The sequence below is a fragment of the Schistocerca americana genome, chromosome 5 (assembly GCF_021461395.2).
Source record: "Schistocerca americana isolate TAMUIC-IGC-003095 chromosome 5, iqSchAmer2.1, whole genome shotgun sequence".
NCBI lineage: Eukaryota > Metazoa > Arthropoda > Insecta > Orthoptera > Acrididae > Schistocerca > Schistocerca americana.
This window is the reverse complement of record NC_060123.1, coordinates 495,133,331-495,153,759: the sequence shown is the minus strand read 5'-3', so window position 1 is coordinate 495,153,759 and position 20,429 is coordinate 495,133,331. Positions and strand designations below refer to the sequence as shown.

The window sequence follows — 20,429 nt, the reverse complement described above, 5'->3', positions numbered from 1 at the left end:
TACATAAGACAAAAGATAGCGAGCGTCAGCAGAACTACGCCCAACGCCGTTACGCCTGCTGCATTTTTAAACCCTGACAGTATACCTTACCCTAATACAAAACGAAACGCAATCAACTGGTTGAAAGGCCAAACGGTGCATTACATCCTAACAAAAGAATCAAGCAATAGGGAGGACTTCTGGGTATACCTTACATCTGAGCACCAAAAGTTGATGTGTACTAAAAAATACAAGGAAAACTACGCAAATTTTTTAACTAAAACAATACTGTGACCAATAGAAGTGCGTAATTTACATTATCCACCGAAGCATTTCGTATATTAGACGAATGCTTTGTGGTACAAGGTTGCACTTCACAAAGCAAGAGGAGGATATCCAACAGCCAGTAATCAGAGTAGATCATAAATATGAACCAGTTAGGCCTACATGTATATATTACTTTGTTTTGAGGAAAGCATACGACACAGTGATGAAACTGGTATCTATACTTTATTTAGTTTCTTTCTTTCACTCCTTCTTTTCACAGGAAGACATATTTATGTAACTTTTGTGTAGAGTCAAGCAGCAGAAGCATACTTTAATTCATTACCTTTCTGAAGAAGAGAATTTTACTTATCATCAATAATGAGTTTGCTTCATTCCGTTTTTCCACGCACGGAGAACGAAATTTACAGATGCAGTTACATTTCCATAACAATTATGTGACTGCCTTCTAATTGGAATTTACATTTACTTTTATTCAAGCCATGTTGCAAACAAAGGCAACAGAAGGGGCATACTTCGTTTGTCGTTCAGAAGAAAAAAAAAAAAAAGAAGTTGGAGTGACGATAGGTTCTTATACCTATGATCTGGGTTCGATTCCCACTTCCATCGATGATTTTAGATAAGGCGAGAAAGATTCCATTCTCTTCTGGCTACACAAAGTGAAGAAGATATGATGGCAGTGTGGTCTGAAATAGACATTAAAGATGATATTCCTTCTCTGCCAAGTAGACGTTAGGTTGAACCACAATAAAGTCTGCAGTGGCGACATGTAGAAACTGTATCACCAGAAACCTTTCTTATACTAGTTATTTATTTCTAGTGACGAAACAAACGGTATGTAGGGTCACACGACACTTATTCCATCTTTTATCTGAGCTTCTGTATGTCGATAAAATTGGTTGTGAACTGAGAATGCAACTCAGACCGCTCCAAGGCGGAATTTGGTCCCTTCGTGACTATACAGCTCGGCTACAATTTGTTGTTTGTTCAAAACTGCAGGTTCCTCAACATCTCCACGTATTACGCGTGAATGGGTTCGAATCCTGGCCCGGCGCTAAAGATTTCATTATGTATTATCAAGCTCTAGCATGAGAACACCTATCAGCTGGTGGATAATAATTTTGATTTTTAATGTTTTTTCATTCGTTGTCAACACTAACGATATCTGACGTTTTTGACTCCCACTGGGACACAGAACTATTTGCGAGATCACTGTAAGTTCAAGATGTTATTCCGAGCTGCTGGTGGAGAAAAATTCGGCAGCTGACGTCTCATTGTGTGTGGTCAACAACGATATATGTATGGCTCAATTCCCAGTGAGCACCGAACTCTTCATCATATTATTTCTAGTTCTAACATGCTCACATGTCGCTGCTGGTGCAACAAACCCATAGTTAACGTTCGTTTTCTCTAGAATATAACAGCGATGGGTGCCGGGTTGGAGTCGTGGGAAGGAAATAATTAATGTTTCGTCTCGCCATTTCAGTTAATACATCTAGCTACTGCCGAGAAAATCCGATATGTCACAGTTGGTTCTGCTTCGATATCAATCCGATTAGGTCCTGGGTTGTAATCCCTGTGCAACTCAAAGCTTTGCCTCACGGCCTTTCAAGTAAGTTACTTGTGAAGAAGCAATATTTAACGTCTCTTGTAGTTCGTTAACAGGGACAATAGATGCTGGGTAGGAATTCGCGTCCGTTAAAAATGTTCGCGTTATGTAATTTAAAGTTGATATTTGCTAACTGATACTGTCAAAAATCGCGGGTATATCACTCTCTGTATGCCTAATCAGGAATGACTGTTAGTTTGCGTCAGTCACGAAATCTTTGCTTAGTCTGCCTGATCTGGGTTTGAATCCATAGGCAGAACGAGACGGTTCGTCGTGTCATTTGAAGTTCATACATATTCTCTACTGGCTGCTCGTGGATAAATTAAATTTTTAATTGACTGTACCAAGGAGCGATTAGAGGACCTGCTAAAGACTACCAAATCCACCGGTTAGTCCCTCAGCCGTTAGGGGTAAAACCCAATGGGACTCGGGGCAAGTAAGGCTAGCAACCTGCTTCCCTGGTACTTTAAATATGATGCTGGCAACAATCAGAGCAAAATGCCTCGGACCTTTGGAGGTGACGGAGTCCCACCTCTAACTGACAAACCAGGGACTCCTAAGATACGACTTGGCAAACAAATGGTAATATCAATGGGGGCTACTCTTGGAAGAAGGTAGAGCTGGCAGAGGCTGCAAGTAAGATGGGGCTGGACGTTTTAGCTGTTAGTGACGTTCGGGTAAGGGGTGAGAAAGAAGAAGAAGCGGGAGAATACAAGGTCTACTTGTCAGGAGTCAAAGCAGGAATAGCACAATGGGGTGTAGAGCTTTACATCAGGAAAGTAATGGAACCCAGCGTAGTTGCAATAAGGTATGTAAACGAACGACTGATGTGGATAGATTTGACAGTGTCTAGCAAGAAAATTAGGATTGTGTCAGTATATTCGCATTGTGAAGGGACTGATCTAGATTAGATGGATAGTTTTTATGAGGCACTCAGTGATGTAGTTGTTAGAGTAAAGGACAAGGACTGTGTTCTGCTCATGGGTGATTTTAACGCCAGGATTGGAAATCGAACAGAAGGGTATGAAAAGGTTATGGGTAAATTTGGAGAGGATATGAAGGCGAACAGGAACGGGCAGCGACTCTTGGATTTCTGTGCCAGTATGGGCTTAGTAATCACAAACTCCTTTTTTAAACATAAGAACATTCACCGGTATACTTGGGAAGGCAGGGGAACCAGATCTGTCATTGACTATATAATAACAGATCAGGAATTCAGGAAGGCTGTGAGGGACACACGTGTATTCAGGGGATTCTTTGATGACACTGATCATTATTTAATCTGCAGTGAAATTGGGATTGCGAGGCTGAAAGTGCAGTAGGTCAGGTCCATATGTAGGAGGCTAAGAGTGGAGAATCTTCAGGATAAGGAAATCAGGCACAAGTACATAACAGCGATCTCAGAAAGGTACCAGTTAGTTGAATGTAGTCAATTACAGTCATTGGAAAAGGAATGGACAAGGTACAGGGACACAGTACTAGAAGTGGCTAAAGAATGTCTTGGAACAGTAGTGTGTAAAAGTAGGAGGAAGCAAAAAGCTTGGTGGAATGACACAGTCAAGGCAGCCTGTAAAAGGAAAAAGAAGGCATATAAAAAATGGCTACATACTAGAACTCAGGTAGACAGAGAAAGTTATGTTGAAGAAAGAAACAAAGCCAAACAGATAATTGCAGCATCCAAGAAGAAATCTTGGGAAGACTTTGGAAACAGGTTGGAGACATCGGGTCAAGCTGCTGGAAAACCATTCTGGAGTGTAATTAGCAGTCTTCGAAAGGGAGGTAAGAAGGAAATGACAAGTATTTTGGACAGGTCAGGAAAACTGCTGGTGAATCCTGTGGATGCCTTGGGCACATGGAGGGATTATTTTGAAGAGTTGCTCAATGTAGGTGAAACTACGATCAGTAATGTTTCAGATTTCGAGGTAGAATGGGATAGGAATGATGATGGAAATAGGATCACGTTTGAGGAAGTGGAGAAAATGGTCAATAGATTGCAGTGCAATAAAGCAGCTGGGGTGGATGAAATTAAGTCAGAACTCATCAAGTACAGTGGAATGTCAAGTCTTAAATGGCTACACAGGATAATTGAAATGGCCTGGGAGTCGGGACAGGTTCCATCAGACTGGACAAAAGCAGTAATCACACCAATCTTTAAACATGGAAACAGAAAAGATTGTAACAACTACAGAGGTATCTCTTTAATCAGCGTTGTGGGTAAAATCTTCTCAGGTATTGTTGAAAGGAAAGTGCGAGTATTAGTTGAGGAGCAGTTGGATGAAAATCAGTGTGGGTTTAGGCCTCTTAGAGGTTGTCAGGACCAGATCTTTAGCTTACGACAAATAATGGAGAAGTGTTATGAGTGTAACATGGAATTGTATCTATGCTTTATAGATCTAGAAAAGGCATATGACCGGGTTCCTAGGAGGAAGTTATTGTCTGTTCTATGAGATTATGGAATAGGAGGCAGACTTTTGCAAGCAACTAAAGGTCTTTACATGGATAGTCAGACAGCAGTTAGAGTTGACGGTAAACTGAGTTCATGGTTCAGAGTAGTTTCAGGGGTAAGACAAGGCTGCAACCTGTCTCCACTGTTGTTCGTATTATTTATTGATCATATGTTGAAAACAATAGACTGGCTGGGTGAGATTAAGATATGTGAACACAAAATAAGCAGTCTTGCATATGCGGATGACTTAGTTGTGATGGCAGATTCGATTGAAAGTTTGCAGAGTAATATTTCAGAGCTAGATCAGAAATGTAAGGAATATGGTATGAAGATTAGCATCTCCAAAACGAAAGTAATGTCAGTGGGAAAGAAATATAAACGGATTGAGTGCCAAATAGGAGGAACAAAGTTAGAACAGGTGGACGGTTTCAAGTACTTAGGATGCATATTCTCACAGGATGGCAACATAGTGAAAGAACTGGAAGCGAGGTGTAGCAAGGCTAATGCAGTGAGCGCTCAGCTACGATCTACTCTCTTCTGCAAGAAGGAAGTCAGTACCAAGACTAAGTTATCTGTGCACCGTTCAATCTTTCGACCAACTTTGTTGTATGGGAGCGAAAGCTGGGTGGATTCAGGTTACCTTATCAATAAGGTTGAGGTTACGGATATGAAAGTAGCTAGGATGATTGCAGGTACTAGTAGATGGGAACAATGGCAGGAGGGTGTCCACAATGAGGAAATCAAAGAAAAACTGGGAATGAACTCTATAGATGTAGCAGTCAGGGCGAACAGGCTTAGATAGTGGGATCATGTTACACGCATGGGAGAAGCAAGGTTACCCAAGAGACTCATGGGTTTAGCAGTAGAGGGTAGGAGGAGTCGGGGCAGACCAAGGAGAAGGTACCTGGATTCGGTTAAGAATGATTTTGAAGTAATAGGTTTAACATCAGAAGAGGCACCAATGTTAGCACTGAATAGGGGATCATGGAGGAATTTTATAAGGGCGGCTATGCTCCAGACTGAACGCTGAAAGGCATAACCAGTCTTAAATGATGATGATGATGATGATGATGATGATGATGTCATTTTGTGTTAAATAATAGGTACTGTATGTTACTTTGAAGAGGAAATCATGAATACGACGAACTTACTACGTGCATTACCTATGTGACGTAATAATGAGAGTGGTAACATTTCAGGTATTTCGTTTATTGCAATAAATGTGGGCTTACAACCCTTAAGGACAGTCTTATCTGCGATAAGGAGTTCCCTGATATTTGTAGCATCGTGGTATTACTTTACACCTTGAGTTACTGCGATAGAGAGCAGTGTTTTCTAGTGGTGACATGTTGGAACCATTTTCAATAGTCAAACGACTGTAACAATGTGCGATTAGAGGACCAGCTAGACAGCTGCGTTATGCCGGTTGCATGCGAATCAGGAGAAATGCAATTCAGGTCGTTCGGATACTTTTGAGCACGACTGTACCTCCAGCTAACTGTCAGCACTAGGTTCCAGCAAAAACCAAAAACACACACGTCGACGAAAGACCCTAGCTCCCGAGATACTATGCGGAGCGCCGTACCTTTCAAAATTCAAACCACCACGGCTCACATTGAAGAGCCAAAGAAACTGGTACACATGCTTAATATCGTGTAGGGCCGACGCTAGCTCGCAGAATTACCACAGCACGACGTGTCCTGTGCTGGACTAATGTCTGAAGTAGTGCTGCAAAGGTTCTTGCATCCGGTAGAGACGTCCGTAAGAGTACGAGGGGGTGAAGGTCTCTTCTGAACAGCATGTTGGAAGGCATCCCAGTTATTCTCAATAATGTTCATGTCTGAGGAGTTTGTTGGCCAGTGCAAGTATTTAAACTCAGACGAGTGTTCTTGGAGCCACACTGTAGCAAATCTGGAGGTGTGGGGTGTCGCATTTCCATGCTGGAATTGCCCAAATCCTTCGGAATCCACTATGACATGAACGTATGCAGGTGATCAGCCAGGATGCTTAACGGACCTGTTACCTGTCGGAATCGTATCGAGAAGTATCAGGGGTCCCATATCACTCAAACTAAAAGCTCCACACACCATTACACAGCCTCTATCAGCTGGAACTACAGCCTGCTGACATGTAGGGTCTATGGATTCAAGATATTGTCCCCACACCCGCACACGTCCATCCGCTCGATACAATTTGAAACGAGACTTGTCCGACCAGGCAACATGTTTCCAGTCATCAACAGTCCAATGTCGGTGTTGACGTGTCCAGATGCGGCACAAAACTTTGTGTCGTGCAGTCGTCAAGGCTACACGAGTGGGCCTTCGGCTCCGAAAGCCCGTATCGATGATGTTTCGTTGAATGTTTCGCACGCTGAGACTTGTTGATGACCCAGCGTTGAAATGTGCAGCAATTTGTGGAGGGGTTGCACTTTTGTCACTTTGAACGATTCTCTTCTGTCGTCTTGGTTCCCGTTCTTGCAATATCTGCAACGACGTCGGAGATTTGATTTTTTACCGGATTCCTCAAATGGACGTAAGGAAAAATGCCCACTTCATCGCTGCCTCGGAGATGCTGTGTCCCATCGCCGACTATTAACACCATGTTCATATTCACATAAATTCTGATAACCTGCCACTGTGGCAGCAGTAACCGATCTAACAACTGCGCCAGAAACTTGCTGCCTCATACAGCAACGCCGTATTCTGCCAGTTTACATATGTCTGTATTTAAATATCTATGCTTATACCAGTTTCCTTCACGCTCCAGTATATATACACTTAAGCATGAAAGAAACGGGTGTGGGGTGGAAAGTGAGAGATAGAGAGAGAGAGAGAGAGAGAGAGAGGAGATTTTGGTTCTCATTCATCAAAATCCTTTTAAAGCATGCCATTTCTCTCTGTATTTCTATTTACTGATGTATGCTTTGAACCTCCATCTTATTTCTAATTTCATTGCTCTTAATCCAATCTATGAGTTTGTAACCAGATAATGAATGGCCCTAGGAGCCTTATCTTTACTCTGGTATTTAGGGTTGAATTCTCTGTCCGATAGAACAGTTACTGCAATCATATTATAAATCTTTTGTATTAACTTTCTCGAGCAGAGTGAAATTTATAGTACCATCCTACTTTTGATAGTTTTGAGTTAAGTTTTCGGTTATTATAAGTAACTTATAGGGCCTCACACTCCCTATATTTAAGAGTATTTATATAATCTAGCAGATTACCATCAGATATTTGTTGTGCTCTTAAATACTCCCGCCCTTGGAGTATTATTATCTTAGTGTTAATATTCTGAATTTATAATCGCGTACTTCCTTGCCCAAGGATCGTGTTGCTCTCTGTAATGTATTTTCCGACACGTGATTATTTGATCATCTTGAAAGAGGAATGTTCTTCTAGCTTTATTATTAAGCTAATAATAGTGCACTGCTTTAATCTGCCATGTCTTTACGACGTCATCTATGTGTATACTAAATAATGTGGGTCAGTGAGGTCACCGTTGTTTCAGTCCTTGAGAGACGGTTTTCACAAACGTACTTCCTTTTCATATTGTGATTTTCTTGTGTATGCAGTTTCTTTGAATTACACTTATTATATACTGTGGTTAAGAATCTTTCCTAACAGTTTCCATAATTTAACTCTGTTAACTTTATCAAAAGCCTTCTGAGAGTCGATAAAGACTGTGTATGTGAGTTGATCGTATTCTGTACGGTTTTCAGTAACTTGGCAGACTGGAGAAGCAATGCCTAAGCCAGCTCTTCCTATTAAAAACCCATTTTTTTGCGTAAGAAGCTTTTCTGAAAGTATCTTGACAGTTCTTGTTATTAGTGTAATATCTCTTCTATGTACTGAAAGAGGTAATACCTCAGTAACTCATTGAACTGATATTTCGGAATATTCACACCCTATGGCATATATCTTCTTTGGATCAGGAATTGTACACCCTTCTGAGGTCTGAGGGTATAGTGCCTGTCAGTTGTGTCTTGCATACAAGTTGGAATAGTTTTGTCATCGCTAGTTCTCCAAACTGCTTCAGTGATTCTGATGTAATGGCGTCTACTCTAGCAAATTTAAGTCAACAAGAGCTCTGTTTTTCTCGCAGTATCGTATCTCTCATCTCATCTTCACATACTTTTACTTTTCTTTCTGTGATATTTTCTTCAAGTGCTAGAAGAGCTGTACGGATGAACAGGCTTTGATTCATTATATAGACTTCTGTGAAGCATGTTTGCATGAAATAATGAGGAACAAAATTACTCTTTTACATTTCGTAGGATGTCATATCGGTAACCTCCAAGGCAAAACCCTATAACTACCTCTACTCACTGCAAGTGAGTAAAAGTTTTATTTCACTGTTTCTCCCTATTGTTATGTGAATCATGAAATGTTTGTATATTGAGGACTTTGAGAAAACTAACACACTAAAAACGCAGAGACCTCACAGTTTCGTGATTTATAAGGTTCGACCAAAATGTTTCCGTTTGAGGAAGTTGCTGATGTTTATATGCAATGTAGCGCGACTCGAATGCGGATATACAGGCACCGACATGTAAGCGAGGATTAGTGTGGTATTTGTGTATTTCCTACATGCGTGCGACAAATGTACAAACGTGATCCATGGCGACATTATTACGAAACGCGTCAAAACAGGACTAAGGTCCTATTATTCCTTTCTTGGCTGCCGAAAGACAACCACCGGCAGACATCCATCGGGGAATGGAGGATATGTTCGGGGGATCATGTCAGTGTATATGTCGAACAACACCGTTGTGGAAACCTGGGCGAAAACCTTGCGAAAAAGGGTGCTGCTGCTGCTTCATGATAACGCAGATCCCCATATCACAAATGGAATGGAGAGGTAACGCCAATTCAGGTGGGAGACACTTGTGCGCCCATCCTACAGTCGGAATCTCGGTCCCTTCCAAAACGACTTGAAAGGTCAATATTTCCTGTCGGACGAGGATGTGCAGCAGACGATTGCAGACTCCTTCACACAGCACGACATGGTAGTTATCAAACGAGCATCTTCAGTCTGGTGCGCGTGTGAGAGAATTGCCTCAACCCTTACGACAAACAAAATTGGCCTGATTGGCGTACCAATTCGAAAGGAAGCTTTTTGATCATCCCTTATACACTCCTGGAAATTGAAATAAGAACATCGTGAATTCATTGTCCCAGGAAGGGGAAACTTTATTGACACATTCCTGGGGTCAGATACATCACATGATCACACTGACAGAACCACAGGCACATAGACACAGGCAACAGAGCATGCACAATGTCGGCACTAGTACAGTGTATGTCCACCTTTCGCAGCAATGCAGGCTGCTATTCTCCCATGGAGACGATCGTAGAGATGCTGGATGTAGTCCTGTGGAACGGCTTGCCATGCCATTTCCACCTGGCGCCTCAGTTGGACCAGCGTTCGTGCTGGACGTGCAGACCGCGTGAGACGACGCTTCATCCAGTCCCAAACATGCTCAATGGGGGACAGATCCGGAGATCTTGCTGGCCAGGGTAGTTGACTTACACCTTCTAGAGCACGTTGGGTGGCACGGGATACATGCGGACGTGCATTGTCCTGTTGGAACAGCAAGTTCCTTTGCCAGTCTAGGAATGGTAGAACGATGGGTTCGATGACGGTTTGGATGTACCGTGCACTATTCAGTGTCCCCTCGACGATCACCAGTGGTGTACGGCCAGTGTAGGAGATCGCTCCCCACACCATGATGCCGGGTGTTGGCCCTGTGTGCCTCGGTCGTATGCAGTCCTGATTGTGGCGCTCACCAAACACGCATACGACCATCATTGGCACCAAGGCAGAAGCGACTCTCATCGCTGAAGACGACACGTCTCCATTCGTCCCTCCATTCACGCCTGTCGCGACACCACTGGAGGCGGGCTGCACGATGTTGGGGCGTGAGCGGAAGACGGCCTAACGGTGTGCGGGACCGTAGCCCAGCTTCATGGAGACGGTTGCGAATGGTCCTCGCCGATACCCCAGGAGCAACAGTGTCCCTAATTTGCTGGGAAGTGGCGGTGCGGTCCCCTACGGCACTGCGTAGGATCCTACGGTCTTGGCGTGCATCCGTGCGTCGCTGCGGTCCGGTCCCAGGTCGACGGGCACTTGCACCTTCCGCCGACCACTGGCGACAACATCGATGTACTGTGGAGACCTCACGCCCCACGTGTTGAGCAATTCGGCGGTACGTCCACCCGGCCTCCCGCATGCCCACTATACGCCCTCGCTCAAAGTCCGTCAACTGCACATACGGTTCACGTCCACGCTGTCGCGGCATGCTACCAGTGTTAAAGACTGCGATGGAGCTCCGTATGCCACGGCAAACTGGCTGACACTGACGGCGGCGGTGCACAAATGCTGCGCAGCTAGCGCCATTCGACGGCCAACACCGCGGTTCCTGGTGTGTCCGCTGTGCCGTGCGTGTGATCATTGCTTGTACAGCCCTCTCGCAGTGTCCGGAGCAAGCATGGTGGGTCTGACACACCGGTGTCAATGTGTTCTTTTTTCCATTTCCAGGAGTGTATTTCGGAACTGTGTCCATATATTGCATACAGATTATCTAAGACAAGTGTTGTTTTAGTACATAGTTATTTAGTCAGTGGATCCATTTCGCCGACAGATGTCAGCATCGCTCTCCTAGCTGAGTAGGGCTACCTTCGCCGGCAGGAAACGAACGCAGCGAACTCTGAGGCAGCTAATGGCGGAGACGGCGGCACCATTGTGGGGTGACGACATGCGGCAGGCGTCGCTATCAGCGGGACGCGGGCCCTTTGACACCTGCGCTCGGCGATAAGCCGCGGCCGTAATTGATCGCTCAAACAGAGGCGTCCCGACGCCGCCGCCGCCGCCGCCGCCGACCCCGCCGCCTCTGCTGTGCTGTGTGCCCGCGGCGCCGCCGTCCAATCTCGCGGCTGGCTGCGCCGTTGATCCGCGCTGCCTGCTTGTATCTGGCCTGCTCGCAGATAATCTCGCGGCCGTCTTAACGCGACGCTTTGTGCCACTGTGCGCCACTCCGATATGCGGAACTGACAAAGCGCCGCCTGCGGAGGACCGCACGGCGCCTCGGAGGCCGCGTTATCGCAGCCGAGTTACGCGCTCCCCATCGCACCCAGCACTTAACAGTGGCCGTTGGAAATCAGGTAGACCACGGCCACACACCACGCACACAGTACACACTTCGCCTTCCCCCCACTGAGACACACAAGAGTTTGATGCATTCCTACAAATTAACCGATTAGTGCCCAGCGTTAAGTGTCAGGACTGGACTTTTATTGATTATTTGGGCATCAAGAATATCTATAATCTTCCTATGCATGACCAAGCAGTAAAGGCAACAAAAGAAAAATTCGGAGTAGGAATTAAAATCCATGGAGAAGAAATAAAAACTTTGAGGTTCGCCGATGACATTGTAATTCTCTCAGAGACAGCAAAGGACTTGGAAGAGCAGTTGAACGGAATGGACAGTGTCTTGGAAGGAGGATATAAGATGAACATCAACAAAACAAAACCAGGATATTGGAATGTAGTCGACTTAAGTGGGGTGATGCTGAGGGAATTAGATTAGGAAATGAGACACTTAAAGTAGTGATGGAGTTTTGCTATTTGGGGAGCAAAATAACTGTTGATGGTCGAAGTAGAGAGGATATAAAATGTAGACTGGCAATGGCAAGGAAAGCATTTCTGAAGAAGAGAAATTTGTTAACATCGAGTATAGATTTAAGTGTCAGGAAGTCATTTCTGAAAGTATTTGTATGGAGTGTCGCCATGTATGGAAGTGAAACACGGACGATAAATAGTTTAGACAAGAAGAGAATAGAAGATTTGGAAATGTGGTGCTACAGAAGAATGCTGAAGATTAGATGGGTAGATCACATAACTAATGAGGAGGTATTGAACAGAATTGGGGAGAAGAGGAGTTTGTGGCACAACGTGACGAGAAGAAGTGACCGGTTGATAGTGCATGGTCTGATTCATCATGGGATCACAAATTTAGCATTGGAGGGCAGCGTGGAGGGTAAAAATTGTAGAGGGAGACCAAGAAATGAATGCACTAAGCAGATTCAGAAGGATGTAGGCTGCAGTAAGTACTGGGAGATGAAGACGCTTGCACAGGATAGATTAGCATGGAGAGCTGGATCAAACCAGTCTCTCGCTAGACTGAAGACCACAACAGCAACGACAACATGCTTATTTATTTACTGTGCGACTTACCGGGTGGATTTACTTACACTACAGCTACTCACAGAGCTCTAATGTGGGCTGTAATTATCTATACGCAATGAAACTTGGTCTGACCAAAAAATTCCGGAACTTGGTCTACAAAATTTTTCTACGCTTACCATCTACTTATTGTGCGTGGTCTCCTTCGAAATACTCTCCTCTACAACTGATACACTTCTGGAAGCACTCTCGGTGTGCCTCTTGCTCGATCGTACAAAATAGAGACAGCGAACTTTGTTTTATCGCTTCTGTCGTAGTAGATCTTTGCCTTTTCAGCGCGGTTTTCAGCTTCGAAATAAAAAGAAGTCCTCAGGCGCCACGCCTGTTAAGTTCGGAGGATGGGGCAGCACAGTGATTTCGTTTTCTGTGTAGTTGTCACGCACCAACAGGGATGAATGTGCGGGTACGTTGTCGTGATGCAAGAGTTATGAATTGTCTCACCACATTTCAGGACGTTTTCTTCTCAGATTTTCTCGCAGACGTCGCAATAGGTCCCGATTGTACCCTAAAAAATGGTTCAAATGGCTCTGAGCATTATGGGACGTAACTTCTGAGGTCATCAGTCCCCTAGACCTTAGAACTTAGGACTGAGGACATCACACACATCCATGCCCGAGGCAGGATTCGAAACTACGACCGTAGCGGTCAGGCGGTTCCATACTCTAGCGCCTAGAATCGCTCGGCCGCTCCGGCCGGCTGATAGTACCCTCGATTAACAGTTGGGCCTCTGGCACGAATTGTGATGAATTAATCCTTAAAGTGAAAGAAAACTATCAGTATGGCTTTGACATTTGACCTGACTTGACCAGCTTTCCTTCGACTTTGATAACCTTTCCCGAACCAAGATTAACCCTTAGTCTCAACATCATAACCGTAGATCCATGTCTCATCATCAGTTATGATTATATTAAGGAACATATCGTTCTCACATGCATGGTCCAAAGGCTATTCACATAATGCGACGCGAGGGTCTTTCTGGCCTTCACTCAAAAGCCGTGGGACGAGCTCGGCGGCAACACGATGCATTCCAAGATGCTGTGTCAGGATATCATGAAATGATCCAATTGAAATGTTACATTCTTGTGGAACGTCTCGTACAGTCAGTCTTCCTTTGGCACTCAAAAATTCGTTGACGTAGCCGACGTGAGCCGACGTCGAATGGGATCCTGAATGAGGGCCATATTTAACTTCTGTCCAGCCATTTTTGAACAGTGTGAGCCACTCATAACACCGAATATGGCTGAGGTACCCATTACCGTAGGCTTCCTGCATCATTTAGTGTGACTCTGCAAAGGTTTTCTTGAATTTCACGCAAAATTCAATGCAGAGGAGATGATCCTCTGACATATTCGTCTCGAAATTCGTAAACTGTGTGACACAACGTTCTATTCAATACAGCGTTGAACAATAAGTAACATACAACAATGAAACTTCTGGCGGTCTCGCATCAAATACAGGCCTGTGCAGAGATGACAACCGCATTGCACTCCAACACACTATTGGCACGAAATTACGAATGTTCCGGAATTATCTGAACAGACCTCATATCCTATTGTATTTATGCGGACCCATTTACGCTGTAAAAAATTATTTCTAATTTCAGCCACCAGCTGGAAATCTGGTGCCGGGAATGCAAGAAAGACGAGGGTGAAACGTTTCGATATGTAATGGATTAGGAACATACTATGGGCAGAAGGACCAATTGAGTAATGCATAATATTGATTTAATTTTCTATCGTCGCACACACAGTTTATTCAATATGAGTACAAGAGACTTCGACAAGATGTTGTACAGCGCCATTTTTGCACCTGGTGGCCAAAACCGGAACTAATTTTGTTTCATTGTAAATCGGTTATGGATTGAAACGTTAGCATACCTAACAATTTTCGCTGCCATGCATTAATTACAGCCTACACTGCACTTCTGTTAGTATTTGCACTTTAATTATAATTTTCGTAACCACCTGGTATGTTCTTTCTGACTTGTGTTAATAGCTTTGAGTAGCAGTTCATTAATAGGAACAATTGGCAATGTAATTCTGACATTTCTTATGCGCCCAGAATCTGATCGCACTTTGTATTTAGACTGAGCATAACAATTTAAATATTTTATCATTCATCTTAAAAAACCATAAATATTAAACCAACATTCACATGTCATTCATTGAAAGTGACGCAACATCACATACATCGGAGGACCACATATACATTTTCAGCGTTACAGAAAACCAACATAAAGCAGCAAAGAATGCTTTCTATTAACTTATGCTTCTATTTTGAAACATTGTTGACAAGTTGCAATTTTTAAGAACAAGGTTTTGGGGTCACTGAGATTGGGAGAGAAAACTGTATTCCCCAAACCTGCCCCCTTCCAAAGAAGAAGTAGATAGAGGGAGATGAAAGAGGTATCATTCAGTGTACCATACAAAAGAGAAATATTCTCTCGCTGTGTAAATAGCACAACATAGTTGTTTCTGCAGAATCAGTCCGCCCCCGGTAGCTGAGTGGTCAGCGTGACAGACTGTCAATCCTAAGGGCCCGGGTTCGATTCCCGGCTGGGTCGGAGATTTTCTCCGCTCAGGGACTGGGTGTTGTGTTGTCCTAATTATCATCATTTCATCCCCATCGACGCCCGGGTCGCCGAAGTGGCGTCAATTCGAAAGACCTGCACCAGGCGAACGGTCTACCCGACGGGAGGTCCTAGCCACACCACATTTCATTTCGTTTCTGCAGAATCAAATACAACTGGTGTGAACCCAGTAGCCAACGTTAAAAGATGTTCTCGCCATCCAGGATGGCAGAATCCGACAAGGACATGGGTGAAACTTGTCGAATGGGTCGACATGTGGATCAGTACGTGATAAATATGCATAACAGAAAGTGCTGGTGGGCTCTTTTTTTAGTTGATTATTGGATGTCACTGTACACAATGCCTGCATGCCCTATCGTAAAAAAGGAAATACAATCTCTAATTTCAGTCTTCGAATATAAATTGTGCAGCTGCACTTAACGAGGTTACCGACGCTACCCATAGCCTGAACGAAGTCTGCACTCCAGTACTGAAGCAATTGAGCTCCGGTTTAATGGAATGAAACACCTGACTGTGAGAAACGGGAACTCGAAAGAGCAAACGATTTGTTGGAATAAACTGTAAGATATCAGCGCGAACCCAGTACAAGAAATGTAATGTGGGACTGTCTCTTGAATGATCTGCAGTTTATCATAGTAAATAATTTGTCGTCATAATTTTTAATTTGAAATTGCACTCATGTTTCGTTTATTTTATACAGTACAAAAATGCATGATTTTTCCATATAAATTTATATTTTACTCTTAACAATGCTTAACGTCAATAGAAATGTAAAAACTGCCTTATACGGTTATTTTTCAATATGAAAAATAGGATTAAAGTAGTCTTAGGAAGTATTTTCTGGAGGTATTTGACTGGAGTGAAACGTGATCAATAAACAGCGCAGACTCAAGGGAATAGAAGCTTTTTAAATGTAGTGTTATAGTTGAATGATGAAGATTATTTGGATAGATCTAATACCTAATAAGAAAACACTAAATCGAATTGGAGAAAAAAAAAAGAAATTAATAGCACACCTTTAACAAAAGAAGAAATAGTTTGATAGGATCCATCCCTAGGCGTCATGTTCCTGTCAGTATGGTAATGTAACAAAGTGTGGAGATTAAAGAGTGTAGGTGGAGACCAAGGCTTTAGTACCTTAAGTAAGTCCAAATGGAAGTAAGATACAGGAGTTACGCGGAGATGGCGAGGGTAGCGTAGAAAAGAGTGGAGAGCTGCATCAAATCATAGTCTTCTGACAGATTTTTTTTAATTTGTAAATTTGTGGTAAGGTCTTATGGGACCAAACTGCTGAGGTCATCAGTCCCTAAGCTTACAAACTACGTAATCTAGCTTAAACTAACTTACTCAAAGGACAACATACACACCCATGCCCGGGGGAGGACTCGAACCTCAGACGGGGGCACCCGCGCGCATCGTGACAAAGTGCCTCAGACCGCTCCGCTACCCCACACCCCTTCTAACTGAAAGACTATAGCAACTACTAGACCTTATACTCCTCCGTTTCCGAGCTAAGTTTCGGGATGCTTCTCCTGGTTATAGGGGCAAATACTGGAACTGGTAATGCTTTCCTATTTATTCAGTATTGGGAACCTCCCCGACTTGCTACCACCTCGCCTAATACATGGCCGAAATTAACCTGGATCTACAACGGTGCGGATACTTACGCGTCTGCTTGAGTAAGTGCGTGCGTGCGTGTGTATGTGTGAGCGTTTGTGTGCGTGCGTGTGTGTGTGTGTGTGTGTGTGTGTGAGTGTGTGTGTGAGAGAGAGAGAGAGAGTGCTTGTGCGAGGGTCTGGGCAAATGAAGCTCCTCGTACAACCCGACGACATGTTGTAAATAATGAAGAGACACACGTTGCTTTACCACTACCATTGTTATTTTTTTAAGTTAATTTCTACGCATGAGTCGATGCTTTCCTCTGTGCCTTTTTGTCTGGTTTAGCAGAGTTCTATTTGCCAATCTCTAAGGAAAAAAACAAGTAATGTCTCTTACAGAAAAATTACCTGTTGTGTGAAAAAATTACGGTAGAAGAATGTATTCAGTTATAGCTTCACGTGCCCTACGTGCCAAATAAGCGTATTACTTTCAGCACAAGTTACTTGTTGTCTTGACCTGCTGTCGACAAATGTGACCTCTACGCAGCATAAGGGAATGAGAAGGAGGAATCACTGAATAATGACTACTGGCTGCAGCTAATGCACAGGGTTGTCCAAAAGATGTTACCATTCTTGTGGTACTACGTAGTTTTTAATTTTCTTTTCTTGCTGGTTACAGACGGCCCTTCTAGATACTTTCGAAGAGAGACGGAAGTTAGCAGCTTGGATGAAAGTTTTGGGTCACGATCAATAGTTAGAAAAAATTTCAGAAATTGATTCATAAAGATCCTGCAAGACGTTTGACTATCCGACTGAATACGAAGTTTGGGAGCACGGGATTTGTGACAAGTAACTGTAAAGAAGGACGCTCAGGAAGATAAGATTATAAATGTTCAAGGCACAATGATTAGGTGCCCAGAAAAGGGAAGTACAATAACACCATTAAAACCGGAACTGCGGAGACAAGTATCGTAAGAATTTTGCAACTTCATGTAGGAATGAATCCGTAATAGGTTCAAATGACACAGGCTCTAATTCATTGTGTACTAGGTGCAGAATTTTGAATAAAAATGACTCTCATGGACAATAATGTTGTGTTCTTTATGACGTATAAAGCCACATTTCATGTCAACAGCAATCTCGATAATCATTGTTGCGTCATTTGTTGTACAGACAATCCTCGTGCATTAAAAGTTTTGTAAACCCTCGTCACAAGTTTTGTAAAGGCCTCGTCGCTACTGCTGTGGACACTGAGTTGCCACTGTTGTTACGGTAGGCCGAGTTTGTGAGTTCGTGGAACGGCTTCTGGTGCAGTACACCGTTAAGACAACTTCTCCCTGCCACTGTTACACAGACGGAATAAAATTCGAGAATACTCCTAATTCCCAGTTTTTCGTATTCAATTTTATGTTTTGATTCAAACAGTAAGTAATAAAATAAAAATGAAACACCTACGGACGTAAAGTCACGAAAGGAACTAAATTGGACCGTTTCATCAAAATAAATAACAGGCAAAAAAATTTGGGATGGGAAGGTAGTTAAATGCAGTGATCATCTCTAGATGGCGCAAGTAACTTCTAGTTACCATGTTGATTTCTTTTGGATAAGGCTCTTGTTGTGCAATTCAAGGTAGCGGACGTTCCTGGAACCGAGCAAGTGGGTTCAGTGTTCAGCGCTCTGTACTCACTTTCGGGAGGACGATGGTTCAAACCCGCGTCCGGCCTTACTGATTTAGATTTTCCATGATTTCCCTAAATGGCTTCATGCAAATGCCGGGATGCTTCCTTTGAAAGAGCACGTTCGACTTCCTTCCCTATCCTCCCCTATTCCGATGGGACCGATGAACTCGCTGTTTGGTTCCTCCCCCAGATCAACTAACCAACTAACCAACGTATCTGGAGGGAGCATCCTATGTTGTGCATCCAAAAAGCTTTCTGAAATGTGGCAACTCTGTTGGTCTCTGCAAGTCTTCGATGGTGCACGAAGAACTGTCGTCAAGAGCAAGACACATGGAACTACAAGTAACTTGTGCCATCTAGCGACGACCGTTGCACTTAAGTACCCTAGCGCTATTAATGATGCGAACTTTCATTTATTTTAATGAAATACTTTTGTAATTCACTTCTTTCTGTTTTTTACGTCCGTTCCTGTTTCATTTCCATTTTTATAACTTACCGCTCGAGTCAGTACATAAAATGAAATATAAAAAATAGGGCAATATGCATGCTCTCGAATTTAATTCTGTCTTTTTTTTATAAGACTTATTTTAGAGCCATCACTATGAATTCAATTTTCTGTAATGAGTTTGTATATTATTTTTGAAAACATTCGGTTGAATTCTGATCAGTTTTAAAAGCTCAGAATAGACCGCATTTTGCATATGGTTGGTCAAACTTTTAATAATCTTGTTAGCTTACAAATGTACAAGAAAAAATACTTTCAAGATATGTACTCTTAGGTTAACTTTAACTGCTTTGTATAATATAGTGTATGTTATGCATGCATCAGCGACCTCTAGGATTACTTTGCATGCTATGTATAGATGCGTGGCAGTTCTGACTGGTGCTAATTTACATAATATGACTTGTTGCAGTGCAGCAGAAAGTTTGGTATGTTGTGTTTCTGTTACAACTACTGACATTTGTTTCTAAGCTCTTAATGTAGCAGCTAGTACTTTGGTTTCTTCTTCTTTTATTGTAGATTCTGAAGAAGGTTATCGCATTGCCGAAACCAGCAGTTGTACCAAAAAACTTTGTTATAAAGCGATCAAATAAAAACTGTCTTCATCGTGATTACTCTCCAGATTGTCATGTTACGGCAAATTCTGTTCAATTCCATACAATGGGTAACATCTTTTTTGACAAACCTGTACATCAGGGCCATACTGCCGGTTGTCTGTTCTACTGGCATTTAGGTAGGTAAGATATATCTCCAAAATAACGATGTTTCCATTGCTCGGTCCCGCCAAGACTTGTTGGCTGGCTTGTAAACCATTCTTGGAGCGCCCAACTGTTAACCCACACAAGTAAATAAACTATTTGCGATCCACGAAAATCATAATGTTCTATCTTTGCGCTCCCTAAAGATGCATTCATCTTTCCTATTCTGACAAGGCACATTCTGCACAAACACAGTTCAGTTGTGTAATTTAATCATCTTAGACCGTCGTATATCATATTTAAATGAAGTGAGTGTCAATCACTTTTCCCATTTGCTAAATAATTAGAAATGGAAATATAAAGGCATGATGGACTTTCAAATAAAATTTTGCGGATATATAGCAACATCAGCGACCTCTATGGTAACAAAACATCGATCATAACATCTTAAGACAGAAGAAGTTTCAAACAAATTAAATATGGTTTTTTAGAAGCATTAGAAAGAAGTTCACTGCTAGGTCACACAAGATATGAAAGAGAGGCAATTTCAAATTTATTAGTACCCTGGAGACAGATAGTATGAATCGAAATAAATGGATAAGCCACATACAACAAATGAATGACAGCACGTTCTTACTCTACTGACAATACAAGCGTTGAACAGAGAACAAAGATATAATTAGGAATCGTAGCAGCCATCTAATGCTAGAGGGAAGAAGAAATTTCATACTCATATTTTTCAGTTCATTGAGATTTCTCTTGTCAGTTTCCTAGTGAACGGCTACAAAGCTCAACAACT

The 20,429-nt window shown here is 42.8% G+C and overlaps 1 protein-coding gene across 1 annotated transcript in view; it reads right to left on the bottom strand.

The window, feature by feature from the left end:
* Positions 1 to 10,979: 10,979 nt before the first annotated feature.
* LOC124616471 (glycine-rich protein 23-like) overlaps positions 10,980 to 20,429 on the bottom strand; it is a 67,685-nt gene continuing 58,235 nt past the window's right edge. Inside the window, exon 2 of the mRNA XM_047144780.1 lies at positions 10,980 to 11,295. Within this exon, the coding sequence (XP_047000736.1) occupies positions 10,980 to 11,295 (316 nt within the window). The remainder of the gene's footprint in view (positions 11,296 to 20,429) is intronic.